At 46.8% G+C, this 16,713-nt stretch overlaps 9 protein-coding genes across 9 annotated transcripts; 5 read left to right on the top strand and 4 right to left on the bottom strand.

Annotated features, from left to right (window-relative positions):
* Positions 1-252: 252 nt before the first annotated feature.
* On the top strand, positions 253-2,409 carry N7462_000408 (S8/S53 family peptidase; the record flags this gene model as incomplete). Its single annotated transcript, XM_057072134.1, has 2 exons — positions 253-1,731; positions 1,795-2,409. 2 exons carry the CDS (start codon positions 253-255, stop codon positions 2,407-2,409), a joined length of 2,094 nt encoding a protein of 697 aa, XP_056938664.1.
* A 26-nt stretch (positions 2,410-2,435) lies between these two features.
* Positions 2,436-3,275, bottom strand: N7462_000409 (uncharacterized protein; the record flags this gene model as incomplete). Its single annotated transcript, XM_057072135.1, has 1 exon — positions 2,436-3,275. One exon carries the CDS (start codon positions 3,273-3,275, stop codon positions 2,436-2,438), a length of 840 nt encoding a protein of 279 aa, XP_056938665.1.
* Positions 3,276-4,771: 1,496 nt separating this feature from the next.
* N7462_000410 (aldo/keto reductase) lies at positions 4,772-5,913 on the top strand (the record flags this gene model as incomplete). The annotated part of the gene is made up of 2 exons (XM_057072136.1): positions 4,772-5,377; positions 5,452-5,913. 2 exons carry the CDS (start codon positions 4,772-4,774, stop codon positions 5,911-5,913), a joined length of 1,068 nt encoding a protein of 355 aa, XP_056938666.1.
* A 627-nt stretch (positions 5,914-6,540) lies between these two features.
* On the bottom strand, positions 6,541-7,614 carry N7462_000411 (uncharacterized protein; the record flags this gene model as incomplete). The annotated part of the gene is made up of 5 exons (XM_057072137.1): positions 6,541-6,624; positions 6,691-6,888; positions 6,994-7,368; positions 7,431-7,489; positions 7,539-7,614. 5 exons carry the CDS (start codon positions 7,612-7,614, stop codon positions 6,541-6,543), a joined length of 792 nt encoding a protein of 263 aa, XP_056938667.1.
* A 407-nt stretch (positions 7,615-8,021) lies between these two features.
* Positions 8,022-9,856, top strand: N7462_000412 (FGGY-family carbohydrate kinase; the record flags this gene model as incomplete). The annotated part of the gene is made up of 2 exons (XM_057072138.1): positions 8,022-8,729; positions 8,792-9,856. 2 exons carry the CDS (start codon positions 8,022-8,024, stop codon positions 9,854-9,856), a joined length of 1,773 nt encoding a protein of 590 aa, XP_056938668.1.
* Positions 9,857-10,382: 526 nt separating this feature from the next.
* N7462_000413 (sugar porter family MFS transporter) lies at positions 10,383-12,247 on the top strand (the record flags this gene model as incomplete). The annotated part of the gene is made up of 5 exons (XM_057072139.1): positions 10,383-10,497; positions 10,562-11,392; positions 11,444-11,822; positions 11,878-11,972; positions 12,024-12,247. The coding sequence occupies 5 exons, from the start codon at positions 10,383-10,385 to the stop codon at positions 12,245-12,247; spliced, it is 1,644 nt and encodes a 547-aa protein (XP_056938669.1).
* Positions 12,248-12,774: 527 nt separating this feature from the next.
* Positions 12,775-13,770, bottom strand: N7462_000414 (NAD(P)-binding protein; the record flags this gene model as incomplete). The annotated part of the gene is made up of 4 exons (XM_057072140.1): positions 12,775-12,782; positions 12,837-13,137; positions 13,190-13,611; positions 13,677-13,770. The coding sequence occupies 4 exons, from the start codon at positions 13,768-13,770 to the stop codon at positions 12,775-12,777; spliced, it is 825 nt and encodes a 274-aa protein (XP_056938670.1).
* Positions 13,771-14,286: 516 nt separating this feature from the next.
* Positions 14,287-15,192, top strand: N7462_000415 (SDR family NAD(P)-dependent oxidoreductase; the record flags this gene model as incomplete). The annotated part of the gene is made up of 2 exons (XM_057072141.1): positions 14,287-14,636; positions 14,730-15,192. 2 exons carry the CDS (start codon positions 14,287-14,289, stop codon positions 15,190-15,192), a joined length of 813 nt encoding a protein of 270 aa, XP_056938671.1.
* Positions 15,193-15,514: 322 nt separating this feature from the next.
* N7462_000416 (class II fructose-bisphosphate aldolase) lies at positions 15,515-16,429 on the bottom strand (the record flags this gene model as incomplete). The annotated part of the gene is made up of 2 exons (XM_057072142.1): positions 15,515-15,785; positions 15,843-16,429. 2 exons carry the CDS (start codon positions 16,427-16,429, stop codon positions 15,515-15,517), a joined length of 858 nt encoding a protein of 285 aa, XP_056938672.1.
* Positions 16,430-16,713: the final 284 nt, after the last annotated feature.

Here is a 16,713-nt window from a genome sequence, read left to right on the forward strand (position 1 = left end):
GATGATACCTACCAGTGGCCGGAATACTCAAGGGGACTAAAAGTGGTGGCACGAGACTCGCTTAGTACCGTGCAGGAAATTATACGCAGTCCCCAAAATAATGTAAAAGCAACAGTTGCGAAGTTTCTAGCTGAAACGCAATACTTTATTATTGAAGCCACTATCGCCACCTGTCAGACGATCATCGACAAGTTCACTGAAGATCCAGACGAGACTGCGATCCAGACAAACGAGGTCAGTATCTCTCATAAAATGGCCGAAGACCTCCTGACGGCCATCTGGGACTGTTCTACCTGTAATTCTTGTGACGAAATTGCAACTTCTGAGAGCTCCATCGCTCGGTTTCATCCAGGCAGGCTGTATCTAGGCAGACCTCGGCAGAGTGGAGCTGCTAGCGCTCTCTTTGATGTGTTCACCTCTTCACATTCGCTTGAGTATTGGCAGGAGCTTGGATTCAGTTTGCCCAAGAAACAAGTTAAGTTTGCCGGGGAGGTTCATTCTTCACCTTCCCAGGAGGCGGGAGTATCAGATTTCTGTAAAATTCTGAGCGCAAAAAACAATGCCAGGATCTTCCTAGAGCTTGGTGATCAAGGGATATTCAGGTACGAAGACGTCTACGCGTTGCATCACGATGCCATACCCGGCCAAGGGATACCGCTACTACACGTTCTTCAAGAGTACCATCTCAACACACCCGAAAAGGTCGTAATAGCTCACGCCATCGCACGAGAATTTTGGCAGCTTTACGAAACGAAGATGATGTTGACAAAATGGTCAAGCGGCAATATCTGGTTTATGCCAAATACCAGTGATCCGACCGCACCACTGCCATGCAAAGCTTACATCTCATTTCCCTTTGAACAAGCCGAGTACGAACTAGAGGAATATTCAACGACAGGCCTCATACACAAATGTCCCAGAATATTTTCACTGGCAATATTGCTACTCGAGATTGGCCTTGGTCGTCCAATCCAGACTTCGCAGCTGAAACAGCACGAAAGAAATTTTGTCGGTGGGATGAACAAGGACTACTCAACCGCGTCGAAGCTACTTAAAGAGCTAAAGGAACAATCCTGGGGGGGTTACACGGGCAAGAATGTATTCGATCAGGCTATTCATGCATGCATGAATGGCATGAACTTTTCGCCAAGTCAGCAAAGTCCTAGGTTTCCCATGAAGCCTTCTGAAAGACGAGAGGTCTTTTATGAAAAGGTGGTGTCACCCCTTCAATGGCTGGCGAGTTCATTTGACGGTGATGCTACATGTTTCGAGAGAAGTAGTCACTTTAAATCCTCCGATAGCTCGACCGATGCAACCCCAGTACGGGTTGACGAGCTATGCCCATCTACGTTGACCTCATTCCATAGTGGAAAGTTTGTGAGCCCCGAAGAATGGCTGGACGACCTGAGGAGAATCGGTCGCTATATTCATCAGATAAAGCAGCAAAATTTTGTCAATGCTGATGTGAGACCAATACGCGTGGCAATCTTAGACTCGGGCTGCAACTTCAATGCGCCATACTTTCAGGAAGATAATTCCGGTGCACGGGCAGGCCGTATCAAGGCGTATAAGGATTTTGTTGACGGAATTGAGGAGGCGAAAGACTCGTTCGGTCATGGCACTTTCATGACTGCGCTTGCGATCGAAGCCGCGCCAACTGCAGAGTTCTATGTGGCAAGAGTGGCAGAGAATACGGCAGAACTAGACGGCAACGAAGACATAATTAGCAAGGTGCAATTTCCTTCTACTCTGGAATCACAGATCGCTTCTAACATCGATATCATCAATTAATAGGCAATCTTGTGGGCCGGTAGCAAGCAGAAGGTTGATATAATATCGATGTCATTTGGAGTCACTGACAATAACGATGACATAAAAAATGCCATTTTGCAAGTCCGTGCCGAGCGAGGGGACGGTATAATTTTTCTCGCCAGCGCGGGCAACTCGGGTCCACACCAAGACATTGCCTTTCCAGCAAGCCGTCGGGATGTCATATCTATCAGAGCGACCAATTACATGGGCACAAGCAGCGACAAGAACCCCGTGTCTGATTTGCGCGAGCCGCTATCATTCGCCACGTTCAGCGACAACATTCCCCAGCGGCTTCTGGGATACAAACCAGACTGTTGTGGGCCTGGATCTTCGGTTTCCACAGCGGTGGCAGCGGGAATTGCGGCCAGCATACTATCCTATTCCGCATTACTCCAGTTGATGTACCCTACTTACCTGGAAGATAGACACCTCAACAAACTACGAACGGTCGAAGGCATGGAGGCACTATTTTTCGCTATGTCGACAAATATGGGTAACCGGATACAGTTTATCAACCCGGTCAAATTCTTTGCCGATCGGCCAACCAACCTCTACAGACTTTGTGCGATAGTGGATTGTATAAGGAAGGTGGGATGAGAGTTTTGTAGTTGTAGCAGCTCGACTTAGTTACCTGAAAAGAGCGGTAAAGATACCCAACAATCATCATCTCCAACACAGTATTCATGAACCTCCAATGACTCGTCAGGATCTTGTCGAAGCACCTGCAGATTAACTTCCAGACACTCAATTTCCGGACCACTAGCTCCAGTCATGAATGCTTTCTTATGAGAGAACAACTCTTCTCTTACTTCACCCTCGCCTCTGGTGCGGATTATATGTACACGGTACGCAAACACAATGCCTGGCGCGGTTTCATACGAGTCACCCACTGTTTTTGCGAGCCGCATATTTCCTTCGGCTCCAGCGGTGATTGGGACGGTGCCACTTGGATCGCTCGCGGCGGCGGAAGCGCTGACAGACAGGGCTGTCTTGGATCCCGTGGACACAGTGAATGCCGTATTGGTGATGCGAACCCCTGTGATTATGTAGACAGGTTTGCGGCCAAGAAAGCCGGATTCTATGTACTTCTGTATCTTAGGTGCTGTAACTATGTCCTTAAGGCATTTGTCGCCAAGCTCATGGTCGAACGTCCACACCTCGTGGTCGACCTTCCCGAAGTCGCGATTGCGGGACAGATCAACGGACATTCCGACCGCGGGTGAGGCAACTTCGAGGAAAGTAGCCCAGAGTTTCGTCCCGACAGACATATCTGAATCGCTGGAATGCTCATGATTCCGTTCTATGAAGCTTCTCTTTGATGGCAGGTCAAGATCAGCTGGCAGCCCGTTGCCCTGGGAGGCTAGAATCTGTGTTGGCCGAAGAGGGTGCTCAAGCACTGTTCCGAGGCGAATGGTACCATTCTTTCGAAATGTGAAGTCTGGTGCTAGAAACCAGAACCGCATGGAAAAGAACCGAAGATTGCGTGAGTCGTATAGATAGGCGGCTCGAGATGCTGGAATGGGGTGCGAATCGTGATGAAGATTTATCCTGGTGAAATGTGAAAGTCACTTTACGCGCTGACAACACAAGGCAACTAAGCAGGCATCATCCCTATTCTAACGATTCAAATGTCAGCGCAATTTCGCCCATGCAGGTTAGCGGATACTTGCCCCAATCAGGAGACTAGTATAGTTACAATGCGTGTGTATTTATATCACGTGACATTTCAACCACAAGGCGTTTAAACGAATATGTCAATATATTAGGATACGGTATCGGCTAGGAAAGCTGGGATCCAATGGAACGAGATGCTCAATCTGATGGTGTCTTAGATAACTTAACTATCTATGTGTGTAGGCGGGGGAATGTTGAATATCCTCTGCGCCGCTGTCTAGCGCGTTACGGCGCTGTATTCCGAGTCTACCCGGGATACTATACAAAACACGTAGGGAATCGAGTATCCCTGTAATAATCTGACGCACACGGGGAGAAGTGGGTCTTAGCGGTATTATGCAGTCTCCCATCTCGACAGAATAGTAGGGAATTTCCTGTCATGCTACTGCTCTTGAGTCCTTTGGACTGTCCAGCCGGAACTGATCCTAGAAACAAAATTCTATATAGTGAAGTAGGGCACTCTCAGGGAAGTCAAATAAAGCAGAGAGATCGAGTGGTTTCAACAACAAAACCACCGCACACCATGCTGGAGGGCTGACTCCAAGAAGGGAAGTAAACGCATTTTGAGGCAAAGAGCGAATGAATTGAATTTCTGGTTACCTGGGAGATGAAGCTTTAGCTGTAAGGGCTATTTACCAAAAAGATATCTCCCAATGAGTTCCAGTATTGTGGGCTGTTTCCTCACTACAGTATCTACTGTGTCCTTCCAGGGCAGCTCGTTCTCGGTAACGCGCCTTGAATAATCAATTGAATGCTTAATGGGAAATCTATCAAGAGCTGTCAAGGGATTAATACAGATGCTTGCACTTTGAAAGTAGCAGGTTGAATACAGATTAGTATTGTCCACCATCAGGTCAATGTGCTGCCATGTAGTAGCATCAGAAATATATTCAGATCGGAAGTCCTAAAGTCCGGGTCTATAGGGTCTTGCTCGATATTCCTATAATGAGTGAATTGATATTTCGACTAGTGGTTTTGGCACAGTCTAATACACTCTTCATTTATGATGACAGATTTTCGCTGCGCGCCGCTGGCGTGGGGTTCTCCCCGCAGTAAACCCGCCACGGGCTATTCTTGGCGTTCGCTCGTCTCGCGTCCACGCTGCCGACACGGGGAGCGCAGCCTCTCCCCAAGAGGTTTCAGCTTCAAGCCGCTTAAAATCCACAGCTCTGCATTTTTATGCTGTCGACCATTTAAGCATCACCTCAGCTGCTGTTGCCAAGATAAAATTATCATCGACCTGTTTCTCTCTCCATTCATCACATCTTGGACTTATTCCGATACAATGGCTTCTCTGGCAGCCAGCGCGAGCCGGGTCTTAGTGTTCGGAAGAAAGCCGATTCCCGCATTTGCAACTTCTTATCGCGCTCTAAGCACCCGTGCAACCTCTTACACACTTAATACCGGCGCGAAAATCCCGGCGCTTGGATTTGGCACTTTCCAAGACGCCGACTCTCAGGAAAACACTGTGAGCCAGGCGTTGCAAAAAGGTATGCGTCTTATTGATACAGCTCGGGTTTACAATGTCGAAGAGCAAGTCGGAAGAGGAATCAAGAAGAGCGGAATTCCACGCGAAGAGATCTTCCTCGGCACAAAGCTATGGTGCAATGACTATCATCCTGATGACGTAGAGCGCGCTGTGGATGATTCCCTCCGAGATCTGGACACTCCATATGTCGATCTGCTGTTGATGCACTATCCCTGCACCTTTAAGCGGGGCTCTGACCGATTCCCCCGGGATGCTGATGGCAGAATGATTCTGGGCGAGACGACGTATCTGGATACATGGAAAGCGATGGAGAAGGTGACTAAGACCGGCAAGGTCAAGGCGATTGGAGTGTCGAATTTCAGCCGTGGCGAGATTAGCACCCTGATCAACGAATCTTCGACGGTGAATACTCCATTCTATCACAGAGCCTTAAGATACACACGATATATTCACAGGATACTAATCTATCTCCCTAGGTCCCTGCCGTCCACCAAATGGAGGTCCATCCCTACCTACAACAGAAAGACTTCAACAATTGGCTTCAGACAAAGGGAATTCACGTTGTCCAGTTCAGTCCACTCGGCAATATGAACGACTTTTACCGACAAACCGGGTGGTCAAAAGGAATTTCGCACATGATGCGGGTTATCGACCAACCAATTCTGAAAGAAATTGGCCAGAAATATGGCAAGAGCCCTGTGCAGGTGGTACTTGCGTGGGGAATCAACAGTGGCCGTTCTGTCATTCCCAAAAGTGTCGTCGACTGGCAGATTTTGCAGAACATAGAGGCCGATTTCGAGTTGCAGCCTGAGGATATGGCTCAGATAGCAACTATGGATGCAAAGGCTCGCTTCAATGATCCCAGCTTAGATTATGAATATCGTTTGTACAGTGATCTGGAAGGCATCGAAGGTACTATGAGGGGCAAAACTCACTAGGCATATCAGGGAGGCTGCGAGGGAATATGTATAATTAGGACCTTTTGCCAATGGAAATTTTTACATCAACCACTTTGAAATACCCTGGAAAATTGAAATTCCCAGAAAGTAATATTTTCGTAACGAAAATGAAAATTAACCAATATAATGAGAATATATTGTCTCTTTACGCAATAGGGAGATTTTTAGTGCCAGAAACAGAATCATTTGTAGTTGTATATTAGGTAAATTGAAGTTTCAGGTGTGGTAGAGATTTTGTTTTGGAGAAAGCTGATGTCTATGAAGCAGAGTGAACGGAACGCAAGGCACCGTAACTAAACACAAATAATGCGAAACGCTATCACTTTGACTGTTTTTTTATTATTAACATATTCGCCTTGATGGATCCTGGTCTTTTTGTAGGAAAAAGGGATGAAGTATAATTTGTAATGGGGGGTGCAAATAGCCTCAATTGGATTTTTCTCAGTCCATTGTCACCAAGTCCAAAATTCAACTTTCGACCTCTTTTGACCTGTATGAAAGATAAAGAAATGAAAAGAACTAATCTTTTGAGAAAATCCATAGCATTGTACAAAAAAGGGAAGGAAACTGTGTTGTCCGTCTATGTGATCTAAATTTGTTCAATTTTTAGGGAAGAGTAAATCCACCATCAATCACCAAATTCGAGCCTGTCATATAGCTAGAAGCATCAGAAGCGCAGAAGAGATATACCTAGAAGTATAAATATTAGCGCAAATGAAACTTCAAACATTTGGAATTATCTTAGCATATCCCTACCCCTTTAAGTTCATATGGAGAGGCGAATCGGCGGGCGGGAATTTGACTTAGCCACTTGTCGAGCATATCTTTAGATGCATATTCCATGATCTGGGTTTGTGTATAGCCAGGTGAAACACAGTTGACTCGACAGAAGTCCACCCATTCCACTGCAAGTGATTTGGCTAGTTGCAAAACGCCAGCCTTAGAGGCATTATACTATAATTGACATTGATAATGTTAGTACACACGAACTCCGAGTGTAAGATTATGACCCTTCTGATGTAAATGCACCGGAAAACAGAAAGGAATAGAGATACGTACCGCGGCCTGGCGTTGAGGTGTATTGACAAGCGTTGCGCTAACGGATGCCGTGAATACCACATTACCGAAGCCTTGCTGCTTGAATATTCTTGCAGCGGCTTGTGCAGTATAGAAAGCTCCATTGACATTGACGTCCATGATCCGCTCAAACTCTTCAGGAGTATAATCACTAGCCGCATACTCGGAGCAAATTCCGGCGTTGGCCACAATGACATCCAGCTTTCCGAAGTCCTTGGCGATCTGGTCGATTGCCGCGGAGATTTCCTTCGGAACGGTGACATCGGCCTGGTAAGCACGAGCTTCTGTTTGATATTTAAAAGAAAGTTCTTCTGCGGTCTTTGAAGCGGTCGTCGTTGTGTGATAGAGAATAGCAATCTAGAAAGCAAGTCAATACTTGTCATGAATTCGATCGAACTATGTATCGATGTTGGACATACTTTCGCGCCAGCCTCGGCGTATGCCGTAGCTACAGCTAGGCCAATTCCTCGTGCGCCTCCTGATAATATTTTAGCAAAAGGAATCAGGATCCAATGCAGATCACCTACCAGTTATGGCGACGACTTTGCCTGTAAGGTCAAAGAACGTTTGCACAGGGGCATCGTCCGGCTTAGAGAGAACCATACTGAATTCTGTATCAATTTCAAGATTATTCCTAGCAGATCTCTACAAGTCATAGAGTCGCAGCTATTTATAAGCCATTCCTATTTCGAAATTTCCAATTCATCCAATCCATCACCAGATGTCCGTTTTCAAGCTCCGAAAACCGCGCATGCTCCACATTGTTCTCGTGATTTGACGGGATTGCGACCACCGTCTCGGGGCCGTTTGCCGTCTCGGGGATTCCCATGCCACAAATAGTTTCTCTTGATCCAATAACCGAGAAGACAAATTGTGTTATCAAACGAGAGTGAACAGAATGCTTAGGCAAAGGAGGTTGATTTGAAATATAATAAGGAGTTTGTCTGCGTGGATGGCCAATTTTAGATCCATTTAATTCCTTAATTCAGTCTTTCCGACTGTTTTCCAACATGTCCAACGGCGAGCATACGGACTGCTATATCGGAATTGATGTAGGCACTGGTGGTGCCCGTGCTTGCGTAATTGATCACAATGGGAACATTGTTGGTCTCGCATCGCAAAATATCAAAACTTGGCAACCACACCCGGAATACTATGAACAGTCGACAACCGACATCTGGGGCAGCATCTGCACCGCAGTCAAGCAAGCAGTTGAGCAATCCAATGTGTCGCAAGCAAGAGTCAAAGGCATCGCTTTTGATGCCACTTGCTCCTTGGCTGTTTTCAGCAAGGAGACTGACCGGCCGGTTTCTGTCAGCGGCACAGAAGCCAATAATGACCGCAACGTTATTCTTTGGCTGGATCATCGCTCAATTGATGAAACAAAAGCCATCAATGCAACTGGGCATTCTGTTCTGCAGTATGTTGGAGGCGGAATGTCAGTGGAAATGGAGATGCCCAAAATTCTTTGGCTCAAAAAGCATATGAATCCAAGCGCGTTTCTTGACTGCAAATTTTATGATCTTGCAGATGCACTCACTCATCTGGCCACCGGACAGGAAACCCGCAGCAACTGTAGTGTGATTTGCAAACAGGGTTATCTTGCAACTGGGTCCGACTCTCGCGAAGAAGGTTGGCAATCGGATTTCTTGACTTCAATTGGCCTCGGGGATCTTTCTAAAGATGACTTCGAAGCACTTGGCGGCATAAATGGCAAGGTTAGCTGCTCCTAACACTTGAATTTATATTTGTGTGTAAATTGACGAATTCTTTGTCACAGAATGGTCAATACCTTGGTGCTGGCGAATACGTTGGACCTTTGACTGAAAAGGCTGCTGCTGAGCTGGGATTGTCACCGGGAATCGCTGTCGGTAGTGGAGTGATTGATGCCTACGCAGGTTGGATCGGTACTGTTGGGGCGAAGTTCGACCAGGGACTCGCGAGTTTACCTGACCAAAGGGAAAATGTTTTCCATCGGTTGGCGGTAGTGGCCGGCACCTCGACATGTCACTTGGCCATGTCGAACAAGGAGTTTTTGGTACCTGGAGTATGGGGCCCTTACCGGGATGTTCTCTTTCCCGGTGCCTATCTTGCTGAAGGCGGCCAGTCGGCTACAGGCGAGCTCATACGGCACGTTGTTGAGAGTCATCCGGCGTACTCGGAAGCAAACGCAGCAGCAAAAACAGCCGGCATTCACGTTTATGATTTCCTCAATGACTGTCTTCGTAAAGAAGCCAAGAAGGCACAGGTGGCTCATATCGCTCAGTTGGCCAAACACTTCTTTTTCTACGGCGATATATGGGGCAACCGGTCTCCAATTGCAGACCCACAGATGAGCGGCGCAATCATCGGATTAAAAAGCGACCAATCAATCAATAACCTAGCTCTGCACTATTACGGTGTATTGGAGTTTATTGCGCTGCAAACACGCCAGATTATCGATACTATGAATCAACACGGGTATGAAATTTCGACAATTTTCATGTCAGGCTCCCAGACGCAAAACGATCTGTTGGTTCATTCCATTGCCTCCGCTTGTGATATGCCAGTCATACTTCCAAAATACGTCCATGCTGCTGTTTGTCACGGTGCTGCTATGCTAGCAGCTGTAGCGGCCGGTAAGTGCTCTAAGGAAGTATCGAAAGGTCTGTGGGAAATTATGGGTCAAATGAGCAAACCTGGCCGCCGTGTGGATCCTACCACCGATAAGGCTGAACGATGCCTTCTTCAGGCCAAATATGAAGTATTTTTGGACATATGTTTCAAACAGCGAGAATACAGGGAACTTGTTGATCGGCGAGTCAACAGTGTGAAAGGGGACATCAGAGCTTGTAGCTCCAAATAGAGTCCGTTATCTCAGTCTAGATAGAACTTTTGCATTATGACATACCCAATGTGTATATATTTCAAAACTTGTGAGCCATGTTTTATCCAGGACTTCAATATCTCAGAGAGCTCTCAGAATGCCGCGGATGCGATTGTATTAGCATGAGTCCACCAGTCTCAAAAAGACCAAATCTTGGTTACTGGTTGGGTATCTCCCCCAGAATGACAAGAATGCTCATCCAGTAGCAAGCAGAGGAGGTCCTCGTTTCGCGCCCTGTGTCCCCGAGTCGAGTGTATCCTGACCGAACTCCACATCTAAACTCCTCATTTTCGGATCCGGGGCAAGCAGCCCCCAGGTCTTGCCATCGGATGACGTACCAAATCCGGGGTGATGATTGCAAGGCATTACATGGTATAGGGGGCTGAAGGACCTCTTATAACATCGGGAGACCTGCACGTTTTTATGAATCCCAGGGCATCAAGCACATCACTCTCTACTTTGCTTTTGTCTACAAAATCTTGAATATCTCATCTAGCAGTGCATAATGTTCGCCATGTTGAGCGACGAGCGGGCAAAGTGGAAAATTGCTTCTAGTTCAGAGAAAAGGTCGCTTTTGGTAGCGGTGAACTGCCTCGCTGGTCTGGCAATATTTTTCTTTGGTGAGTTTCCCGAGCGACATTTTAGTATTCATGAAAAGGTCTTGATCTCATAAGCTCTACACAGGCTATGATCAAGGCATGATGGGTGGAGTCAATGACTCCCAGGCATACGTGCACCGAATGGGATTGGGATACGAGAAGAATGGATCAATAACTGTTACCAACACCCTGCTGCAAGGGGGCATTGTCTCGGTATATTACCTCGGAACCTTGATCGGCTGCTTCATGGGTGGTTATGTGAGTGATCGGTCCGGTCGCATCAAGTCACTTGCTTTTGGTGCCGCATGGGGAATAATTGGGGCAGCGCTCCAATGCACAGCAATGAACCCAACATGGATGATCGTGTCTCGTCTAATCAACGGCATCGGTACTGGAATCTTGAATGCCACCGTGCCAGTTTATGGATCTGAGCTTGCTGACTATGAGTCCCGTGGCATGTTCATTGCCATGGAGTTCACACTGAATATTGTTGGCGTGGTGGTGGCTTACTGGCTGGGATTCGGACTCAGCTACATTAACAACGGCACATCTGAATTTCAATGGCGTTTTCCTATTGCTTTTCAGATTATCATGCTGCTTCTCCTTATCACCGGCTGCTGGTTCTTTCCAGAGTCTCCTCGTTGGCTGTGCATGATGGGCCGACGAGATGAGGCGATGTACGTCCTTAAGCGTCTTCGCGGACATGAAAACGAACGTGCGATCCAGTTGGAGATGCGAGAAATTCAGACTGTCGTCGAATTGGAGGCAGAGTCAGGAGAAAATATCACATATTTCCATATGCTGTTCGGAATTGGCCAGGGGGATTTGCATATTGCCCGACGCGTGCAACTTGTGATATGGCTACAAATCCTTCAATGCTGGTCGGGCATTGCCGGCGTCACAATGTACGCACCGAGTATGTTGCCTTTTGCATTTTCTTCTGTAATTAAACTAACAATATTCGCAGCAATTTTCAAAATTGCCGGATTCGATTCTCAAAAGACCATGTGGATATCTGGGCTCAATAACATCTTCTACGCATTTGCCACATTGATTTGTGTCGTCACCCTGGATCGGATTGGTCGACGCTGGACCTTGTGGTGGGGAGCAGCAGGACAAGCAACTGCAATGTTCCTCGCAGGCGGTATGGCGCGCGGTGGCATCAATAACCCAGAAAACCAGGCTCCATGGGGTATCGCAGCAACATCGATGGTCTATCTGTATACATTCGTCTTTGGTGCGACTTGGCTCACCGTACCATGGCTATATCCAGCAGAGATATTTCCCCTCAAAATCAGGGCCAAGGGCAACGCTTGGGGTGTTGTTGGCTGGAGTTTGGGAAACGGGTAAGTTTCTTTCGAGTTGGCCTATTTTTATTCGGGAAAAATTAACATGAGCCAGATCATTAACTTTGGCTCTTCCGTACGTTTTCGCGGCCATTGGAGAGAATACACTACACGTGTTCGGTGCCGTTAACCTTATCAGCATCCCAATAAGTGAGACAATCTATGCTCCCATCGCGAAAGATTTGAACTGACCATCATTAGTATGGGCTTTTTATCCTGAGTCCAGCCAGCGTACACTTGAGGAAATTGACATGCTCTTCACTTCCAAATCTCCATTTGTTTGGGAAGCCGAGTCAAATTTTGCTGCATTCATGGCTGAAAACCCAAATTTTGGTGCCGCTCGTACGAGAAATAGTATTGTTGACGACGCTGAGAAAGCATGTAATGCTAAGTCGGAGCATGAGGAAACAGTCTCTTCCCATTAAGATACAAATCCTCGATACACTTTACCTTGATATCAAATTGAAAAAAATGTCTCACCTGTTTCAATCAGGCACTGCATTACACATTTCAAGCGTCTGTATCATAATAGCTAGACGGAAAATTGACTTAATTGACTATGTACGATCTTAGCAATCCTAAAATCTCGACAATAGAATCACGCGTAAATACCTCAATACATCAATTCTAAAAAACATTGACTCAATCATAGGCAACGTCAATGCCAAGGGTATTGAAAAATGTTATTTAAAAATATGAAGCTGAGACCAGCCTACTTTTCTATGAGAATAGACTACTCCATTTGTAAGTCAAGAAATCATTGCTTTTCTTTATCCGCGAATGTTTCTACCAGAAATTAGGTTTAAGTTCCAAATTTTTACACAAATCTCATTCACACGCAAAAGTTAATTATCAGGGTCAAAGTATATTTCATTGAATGAAAGAAAGTCTAACGTATCCACATCTACACATCAAATATACATCCGGTCAACATTTTCGCCAGGCAGAGTATTTAACAAACTAAATGTGTTAGCATGTCGGTTCTCATCTGATCAAAGACTGATAGCTACTCACTTCCAATCACACCATTCACCGGAATATCAATGGAGGTAGTGTAGCTCGCGGCCTCGCTTAGAAGATACACGTAGGCACCGCCGAGCTCCTGTACCTCAGCCAACCTAGGGAATCCACCATAATACTTGAGCTGCTGTTCCCAGTCCGGCTGCTGAGGCACCCAGTATGTCATAGCGGTCTTAACTAGACCAGGAGATACACTGTTAACACGAATACCGTATTGTGCCCACTCCATTGCCAAAGTATGAGTCATGTTTCGTACACCTGCTTTGGAGGCACCATAGGGAGTGGAAGGAACGCGCTAAGATGCATATCAGATATAGCGCACAGAAAAATGGAGTGGATTGAATTACCTTATTAGGGCGATAGGAGGCCATTGATGCTGTGAAGACAATAGATCCCTTTATTCCGAGCTTGATAAATGCACGCGCCGCAGCGCGGGCGGTGTAGAAAGCCCCGAAGAGGTTCACATTGAACAGAGTCTCAATATCCTCCTTGGTGAAGTCTAGAGCAGCCTTGTGATGTGTACGACCAGCGTTGACCACCATTCCGTGGAGAGCACCAGCTTCCTCGATAATTTTATCGATCGCGGCGGTAATGGTTGATTCGTCGGTCACATTAGCAGTGACAGCAAACAGCTGGCCAGGATAGCGCTTGGAGACAGCATTGAACTCTTCTCCAGTCTCTCCAATGTCAATGGAATAGACCTTAGCTGCGCCATTGGAAAGACAGCACTCGGCGATACCAAGACCAATACCGCGGTTGGCACCGGTGACTAAGGCGATTTGACATCAGTGAACACAATTCCAGCTACAAGCAAAGCATGCGAGGGGTACATACTAGCAATGACCTTTCCACCGAGAGTAACCTGAGTCTGAGGGGAATCTCCCGCTTGGGGAATAACCACTTGGTCGGACGTTACAGAGGGAGCCATGATATGAGTACAAGATGATAACAAAAGATAGACAATTGAGATATGAACATGAGTCAAGAGGAGAAAAGCCAAATGGCTTTTATAAATCACAGGAAGATATACCCACACCCATTTTCTCATCTAAATTCCATCTATAGAAGCATTCACCCCCTTCGTACACCCCGCATCTCTCGACTCGGGTGTTGTCCCCGAGACGGGAACCGAGACGGGAAAAAAATGGGAACACCAAGTTGATATCTGAGTGGATCGACATTGACCCGAGACGACAAGTTTAGACCCATTATCTGCGTCATCATTGGTGGACCGAGACGACATATTTTTACAGGGCCAGAGGTAAAGAGGGGTAGAAAGAAGTCGATCCCCAGCTGAAATTAAAGCAAAGCCGAACAAATTTGGGGAAATCCCCAGGCCTTCACCACCATATTTCAATTTTCGTTATAATATATTCGACAATTTACTCAAATCTCCATCCCATTGACTTGTTTCGCTTTCGTTTTCGCTATAACTCAGTTTACAATGGCGGCGCTTCCTGCTTGGAACCTTCTTAAGGGCAAGACCGCGGCAATCACTGGCGGAACTACTGGAATTGGTCGCGCAATTGTTCTGGCATATATCACGCAAGGGTGTAATGTCGCAGTCAACCACTTAGGAATGCCTCAAGATGAAAAGCATCTACACAGTCTTTTTGAGGAGGTTAAAAAGATCAAGGACACGGGCATCAAGGCGGGTGAAATTCTGGAGCTATCTGGCGACGTAACAAACCCTGAGACCGGCTCTAGCCTGGTCAAAGAGGCTGTCTCTAAATGGGGAAAGTTGGACGTGTTTGTCGCCAATGCGGGTGTGTTCAAACAAGCAGAGTTTCTCAAGTAAGTTGAATTGACAATACCGACATTGAATTATTTTCGTTACTGTCCTTGCCGCAATATTCAAAGGTGCCAATCGCTAACATACCTACCCAGGATTGAGCCAGCCCTTCTTGATCATAGCGTCGATGTTAATGTCAAAGGCTGCTTCTATTCCTGCCAAGCCGCCGCTCGCCAGATGGTTAAGCAAGGGCACGGCGGTTCGATAATTGGAATTTCCTCTGTCAGCGCCCTACTCGGGGGTGGTTTGCAGACCCACTACACGCCGACAAAAGCTGCGATTCTCTCGATGATACAGTCTATGGCTATCTCCCTTGGAAAAGATCAGATCCGATGCAACGCACTGATGCCTGGTACCATTGCCACCCAGCTGGCCGATCATGACATGAAGAATCCCACCAAAAAGGCTGCTCTTGAGGCACGCATTCCCCTCGGTCGCATTGGTAACCCCGAGGACATGGCAGGTCCTGCAGTTTTCCTGGCTTGTGAAGAGATGAGCCGTTATGTGAACGCTACGGGACTGTTGGCCGACGGTGGGATGTACAGTAACTTGCAGTGATGGCGAGAGTATCTTTTTTCTTCTTCGCGCTGTAAACTATAGAGATCTACAATAGTGATTATAAAATTGAACCGAAAATAATTTGAATATTCTCATGAATCTATTCGTGATAGAATTCTATTATGAACCTTCGCTGTTTTTTCCTCGAAGTCGGTCAAATAAAGTCCGACGGGAAGTACGATCCACACAAGCAGACGCACATTGTAAGCTGATTTATGAAATCAAGAATGAATCTATCTCTGGAGTACGAACTATCCGTTGAGGAAAAGAGAAGTAGAAATATTGACGTTCTAGCACTCTCGTGTACTACTTCCAATTCCCTTCATGCCTTGCCCGCTGACCCGCAGATCTCCATCCATTTAACGGTAAGATCTGCCACTTTCTGAATCCCCTCCTCAATAAGCTGTGTATGCAACATTTTGTCCGCGTTTGAACGAAGGTGGTCGTAATAGTCATCTAATACAAGTTTGTTGACGTTGATTTTGCTGACACCAGCGGCCACGCAGCGTTTCATTAGCTCCGGGGCAAACCCGTTGGTGCCGTGTAGAGCCAAACTAATTCTGCCGTTTGCCTGAGTCCGGACTTTCTCGAATCTAACCAATGAGATATTAGTAATTTAATCTCATTAAAGAGGACGCACTCAGATTCACCTGTCGAAATCCAGCTGTGGGCCCTGCGGGCCATATTCACCATGGACATTGCCAAAAGCAGGGGCAATGACATCCACGCCTGTGTCGATGAACTCGTCCACTTCCTCAGCAGTCGTCATACATGCTTGTAATCCCTCTGTGTCCATGACTCCATCCTCTCCTCCCTCAATACGGCCCGGTTCGGCTTCCGTGGCCTTTTCGCGCTCGTTGCAATATTGTACCAGCTCTCGAGTCTTCTTCAGGTTTTCATGCTTTTCGTAATGCGACATATCCACCATGATACTATCAAATGGAAGCTCTGCTGCGCGTTTGATGATTGCTTCAGACTGGGCATGGTCGAGGTGAATACTGATAGGCACACTTGCACGCTTCGCGGCATCGGCAGCGGCACGTACTAGCAAGCCATCTGTGGCCTCAATAGCCCATGGAAAGAATTGAATGATGAGTGGTGAGCGCGCGGTTTCTGCAGCTTGGACCAGGCCTAAAACCTGTTCGATGTTATAGGCGATGGCGGCAATGACCCCGTACTGGCCAATTCGGGCCTCGCGGAGAATGCGGATATGACAATTGGAGTCTTTCCAGGCCATTTTGCGGTCGAAGTGAAATTCAATAGATGAAACGCAGGTCAATTTGGAGATTCCTCTATCGAATCACTTTATTTAAAGAATTGCTGACTCACGAGAGATATCGCGTCCAATTTCGATGAGATGACCCCGAGACGGGGTGTTATTTGCCCCACCACCCCCGCGATGTCCAAAATCTGGCCTCAATCTGCCCCTTCTCTCAACCCTTTGAGGCCATTGAAACATCCCCTCGCGAATTTGGTTGTCCGATTTCTTTGCCGCACTTATCTTCTTCCACGACTAAGGGC

Source organism: Penicillium macrosclerotiorum (assembly GCF_028827735.1).
Source record: "Penicillium macrosclerotiorum strain IBT 26536 chromosome Unknown utg000001l_segment0_segment0, whole genome shotgun sequence".
NCBI classification, from domain to species: domain Eukaryota; kingdom Fungi; phylum Ascomycota; class Eurotiomycetes; order Eurotiales; family Aspergillaceae; genus Penicillium; species Penicillium macrosclerotiorum.